The 5,124-nt window shown below is 46.2% G+C and overlaps 1 protein-coding gene across 19 annotated transcripts in view; it reads left to right on the plus strand.

Annotated features, from left to right (window-relative positions):
* Positions 1 to 2,666, plus strand: part of celf6 (CUGBP Elav-like family member 6) — a 138,508-nt gene extending 135,842 nt beyond the window's left edge. For 13 of the 19 annotated variants that reach the window (XM_076287453.1, XM_076287442.1, XM_076287454.1 and 10 more), the window contains one exon: positions 2,539 to 2,666. In XM_076287453.1, coding sequence (XP_076143568.1) covers positions 2,539 to 2,666 — 128 coding nt within the window. Of the gene's footprint in view, positions 1 to 2,537 lie in introns of all 19 variants that reach the window. The other 6 variants (XM_076287439.1, XM_076287447.1, XM_076287448.1 and 3 more) reach the window with 1 other exon arrangement.
* Positions 2,667 to 5,124: the final 2,458 nt, after the last annotated feature.

Here is a 5,124-nt window from a genome sequence, read left to right on the forward strand (position 1 = left end):
TATGTATACACACTATACATACATGCTCATACACACTTATATTCAACATTTGTGCATAAATGATGCCAGCATAAGGCAATGATGATGTGTTAGCCTACACCCCATGAGAGAGCAAGAAGAGTGTTTTTGTCATGGTTGTGATAATATGTACACCCATGTGTGTGGGTGGTTTTCAGGCTGCTAGTGGACGTTAGTCTCTTTGTAAAAGAGGAATGCATAGACTTGTCGCTGTCCGTGGTGCTGAACCATCCATGTTGAATTTTGTGTCTGTTTGTGTGTGTGTGTGTGTGTGTGTGTGTGTGTGTGTGTGTGTGCCTGCATGCATGTGTGAGTGTGTATCCCTGCATTCGGGGGGGTGAATCCACAATCAATACTGACATTTAATGGGGATGAAAGGATGCCTCGTCCAGATTTCTAAAAGGTCCCCTTAAAGCACAACACATACACACTGAATTACACAAACAGACACTCTTATCCCGTCACACAGTGTCATGGTGTTAGATATACATACGCTGAATATTCGCACACACAAAGTGTCTGCTGAAGCTTACTGCAAATTCTGTATTAGGACCCAAAAGAGAAGCCCGAGCGTAGTACACCAGGACCGTTCAGGTAGTTTACTCTAGCAGCAGAGCCCTCTTTCTTACTTTCCTACCCACCCCTCATGAAATAGCCCCAAGTGTCCACCCCCCCTCCCTTCATTGAAAAAGGTATTTACTGACATCCATAGGAGCAAAGCCCTCTCCCTCTCTCAGCTCACAGCTCACACTAAATCACCTGCTAAAGGGAGCGGCGTGAGTCTGGTTGTTTGGGGGGGGGGGTGCATAAGGACTCCATGCTGAATTAATGCGCCCAGGTTAATCCATGGAGCTGGACACGGAGGTGCATGAGGAGGAAGGAGAACTCTCTCACCTCGCCCGCATCGCACCGCCTGTTGCCATGGCGCAGCGCTTAGCAACAGCCAGGTACTAGTGGCCCTCTTTGAAACCTTGATCGGCCCCATAAAGGTTCTTCACAACAGCAGAAGAATAGGCAAACAGCAGAAAAAAAGGCAAACATGAGCTTCTCTCCTACAGTATAGTCAGGAGTCTTTTGCATCTTTTTATATTGTTTTTCAACTATCTTTCTTTATTTATCCTTTGACTGCCCATCAAAATCCCTACCTCCTTTTTCCCAGATGGAAGGGATATGCAAGGATATATGAGATTGCTGTGTGTGTGTGTGTGTGTGTGTGAGCAGAGTGTTGGGGTGTGTTAGGGGGATCGCCCTTGTCAGACACATTTGCTCGCCTGTTCCGTTTGTTTAAAAAGTGTGTGTGTATGGGTCTGTGTGTATGTGTATATGTGTGTGTGTGTGAGGGAGAGCGAGCGTGTGAGGGTAAAGGCAGAGGTCTTATCTTGCCAGAGCTGACAAAGCCTGCCCTCTCCCCCCAAATTAAATTGGACCCATACCGGCGTGATCAAATCAGCTGGCAGGCGGAAAATTCGGCCCGTCAATCACACCGGGCCCTGATAAGAGCAGACAGCAGGCCTGGCGTGGGAGAGGCTGGAGGCTCGTTCCAGATCCCTGACACTGACACAAACATGCACTCACACACACACATGCACTCACACACACACAAACACACACACACTCACACCAGTGCTCCAAACCGATTTGGTGTGGTGTAGTATACTGCAGACTCATTTCCAGCTCAGGACCCTGGCAAACACACACACACATGTAAAAACATTTAAACACATACACTCCTGTAGACATTCAAAGAAGGAAATACACACTTGTATGCACCCTGGTGTGGTGGACTGCAGGCTTACTCTGATCCATGAGACTGGTGAGCTTGTGCGCACGCACACACACATACACCACACACATACACATACACACACACACACACACACACACACTGATACTGAATGCTGTAGGCTCATTCCAACCCTGACAACTGGGAGATAACTCAGAGGACAGGAGTCACATCCTGTTACATGCATGACACACACACACACACACAGCTGGTAGGAAAAGTACTGCTCAGACACATGCTGTGAAAGAGAGGGCATGGTGTTGATCTGGTGGCAATGATTTGTTTTTTTTTGGCAACTGTGACCAAATGTTTGCTTGAGCATTTTTTTGAGCGTTACATATTTTGTGCAAGGACAGCATATGCACTCTTCTGTCAGTCGGTCTGTTCTTGCATCTGTGTGTCCCTTAGTGCATCTGTGTGTTTAACTTGGTTGAATTTGTTCCTCTGTCCCTCCTCTGGTACATTAACATAACGTTAACACAGGAAGCCATCAAGCCACACTATCTCACACCATCAAGCTGCTCTATAACTAATTCAATGGCATATCGATCAGAGGGGAGATTGATAGAATTTTTATCAGAGATACCTTATTGTCAATATTTTCACTACCCTCTCTCTATTTCCCTTACCTTTGGTTTCCCATTTTGGTCACTCTCTGGTTCTTCATATCATCTCTCTCTCTCTTTCTCTCTCTCTCTCTCTCTCTCTCTCTCTCTCTCTCTCCCCCTCCACCCTAGGCTTTGTCAGCTTTGATAACCCATCCAGTGCTCAGGCTGCCATCCAGGCCATGAATGGCTTCCAGATTGGCATGAAGAGGCTGAAAGTGCAACTCAAGCGGCCAAAGGATGCCAACCGACCTTACTGACCCTCACGCCACATCCACTTACTAGGTAACAACAACACACACACACACACTCAGACACACACACACACACACACACACACACACACACACACACACAGCTCTCACTTCCAAAAGCTTTTCTAGAAGAATGACTTATTTATTCAGTAAATAAGTCATGTTTATTTATTTGTCCAATTTTATGGGGGTTTTTTGAGCATATGTTTCCTGGGAAGGGAACCAATGACATTGGTATTAGTGCCTTTCCAGTAATTAAGTAAAAGCATGTCTAAACAAAGACCCAGCATCATAACCTCAACCTGCTGTACTGTCACAGACCTCATACACACACGCGTGCGCACACAGACACACACCACACACACACACACACACACACACACACACATACATACATACACACTCACAGAGAGAGAGAGAGAGAAAGAGAGAGAGAGAGAGAGAGAGAAAGAAATAGAACAAGTTTCTACACAGAAAGAAAAACTAGTCTGCAGTCTCAGTTGGCCGCTCGTCATCCGCGCACGGCTCAGGGGACGCGCTGTCACCCCGCCACCAGCCCCCATCAGTCAGAGCCCTCCGTCAGACAGAAGCCCCCACTGACTGACCGCCAATCCTCCTGTCTGCTGCATCCTGGCGATGACACACCGGGCGCCACAGTGGACATCCGCAAATCCGCACTGCAAATTGGCACCTTGTTTTCTGTCAGAGACAGTCCGCACCACTATTGGTCCCTCAAGGCCAGCAGGGAGTTTGAGTCCGAGTGATTTGGAGAGTGAGTTCCATAGTCTGGAAACAGCTCATTGTATCAGCTGAAGACTAGATGGGTAGCAGATATGAAATCAAACAAGAGAGCACCTGTAGGTTTGTTTCTGTGAGAACCTCCTCTAACTACTTCATGTGTACTGTTCACCAGAAATGCTCAGTTGACCCTGAAGCCAAGTGTTCGCCAAATGTCTGGATTTGTGTCAAATTTCATCAGTTATTAGTGCAATTATATACTTAGTGCTATATCCACTTCAGTCAGGTACCCCATAATAATACAACCCCAAATCAAAGTCAAATTTGTCCGCAACATTTGATATGTTGTCTGTGTCCTTTTTGTAACTAAATATGAGTTTAAGACATTTGCAGATTATTACATTCTGTTTTTATTCACATTTTACACAACGTCCCAATTTTTTCTGATTTGGGGTTGTAATTTGGGTCTCAGTCTGAGCTCATCCCAAAGTACAACCCACAGACAGGTGCTGCACATGCATGTGTGTGTGTGTGTTTCATTCTATCTGTTGTCATATTTTGGCAGGGCAGGATGAGGCAAGGCAGAAATGTTAATGACTGAGAGTCTATCAGTCTCCTCGTTGATTCCTCAGTGGGAACAAATAGGCTGATGTGCAAGCAGTCTCCGCTGTCAGGGGGCAGATTGGAAAACATCAGGGCCCTAATTGGAGTGAGAGAGAGAGAGAGTGAGAGAGAGTAAGAGAGAGAGAGAGAGAATGTGTGAATGTGAGTGATTATATGTGTGTGTTTGTATGTGTGTGCTTGTGTGTTTGTGGGTATGTCTATATTGGTGTGTGTGTGTGTGTGTGTTTGTGTGTGTGTGTGTTTGTGTGTGTGTGGGCAGGGGGCGGGGCTGAGAGTAAGGAGCTAGGGGGCTATTTGATGTTGCACTAATGGCGAGGTCTAAGAAAGCTTCAGGGACCAAGCCCATCATTACCAGACTCCCGGTCAGGTGCTGACAACACTCATTTCAAACTCCACTGTGCCTTTCTCCTAAGCCAGCGGGAAACTTTGTGTTTGTGGTGTGTGTGTGTGTGTCTGTGTGTGTGTCTGTTTGTCTGTGTGTGATAATGGAAATGAATTGTGTGTGTATGTATCTGTATGTTAGTGTGTGTAATCTCTTGCTATTGCCTTGGCTGTTAGGGTTTGTTTGTGTCGGGGTGAGTCTGAAGTCTTTGGAAATAAGTGCACATTGTCTACAAGTATATGTTGTTGTTAGTGTTTCATCCCATATTTTGTCTGTGTTCTTGCTTTCTCCCCCTCTCACTTCCCCTGGGTGTGTGTGTGTGTGTGTGTGGATGTGTGTGCATGTGTGTTTCTTTGGGGATAAAGACAACAAACAAGCTAAAAACTTGATGTTTGCTAGTCCAGGGGAGAGACACAAGAATGTTTGGCTGTCTGTATTGTTTGTGTGTGTGTGTGTGTGTGTGTGTGTGTTAGAGTGCGGTTCGGGCCGCAAATTTCTGTCCGAACCCAGCCCGCGTTTGACAGAGTTGCGTCCGAACCCGACCCCGACAGGCATTTTCATTGTTATGTCCGAACCCGACCCGAGCCCGACGCAGATGATGCCTCAGTTATTCCCATGCTAGTAATTAAACGTTCACGTTTGTGGATAGCCTGTCTTTTTAGCCCATTAAACGGAACAAACAACAAATGGAATTGTCTACAGAATCAGATGAGCGTGCAC

The sequence above is a fragment of the Alosa pseudoharengus genome, unplaced genomic scaffold (assembly GCF_046254945.1).
Source record: "Alosa pseudoharengus isolate Yale_2024_CS ecotype anadromous, Long Island Sound unplaced genomic scaffold, YU_APseudo_1.1 YU_APseudo_1.1_scf_16, whole genome shotgun sequence".
NCBI lineage: Eukaryota > Metazoa > Chordata > Actinopteri > Clupeiformes > Clupeidae > Alosa > Alosa pseudoharengus.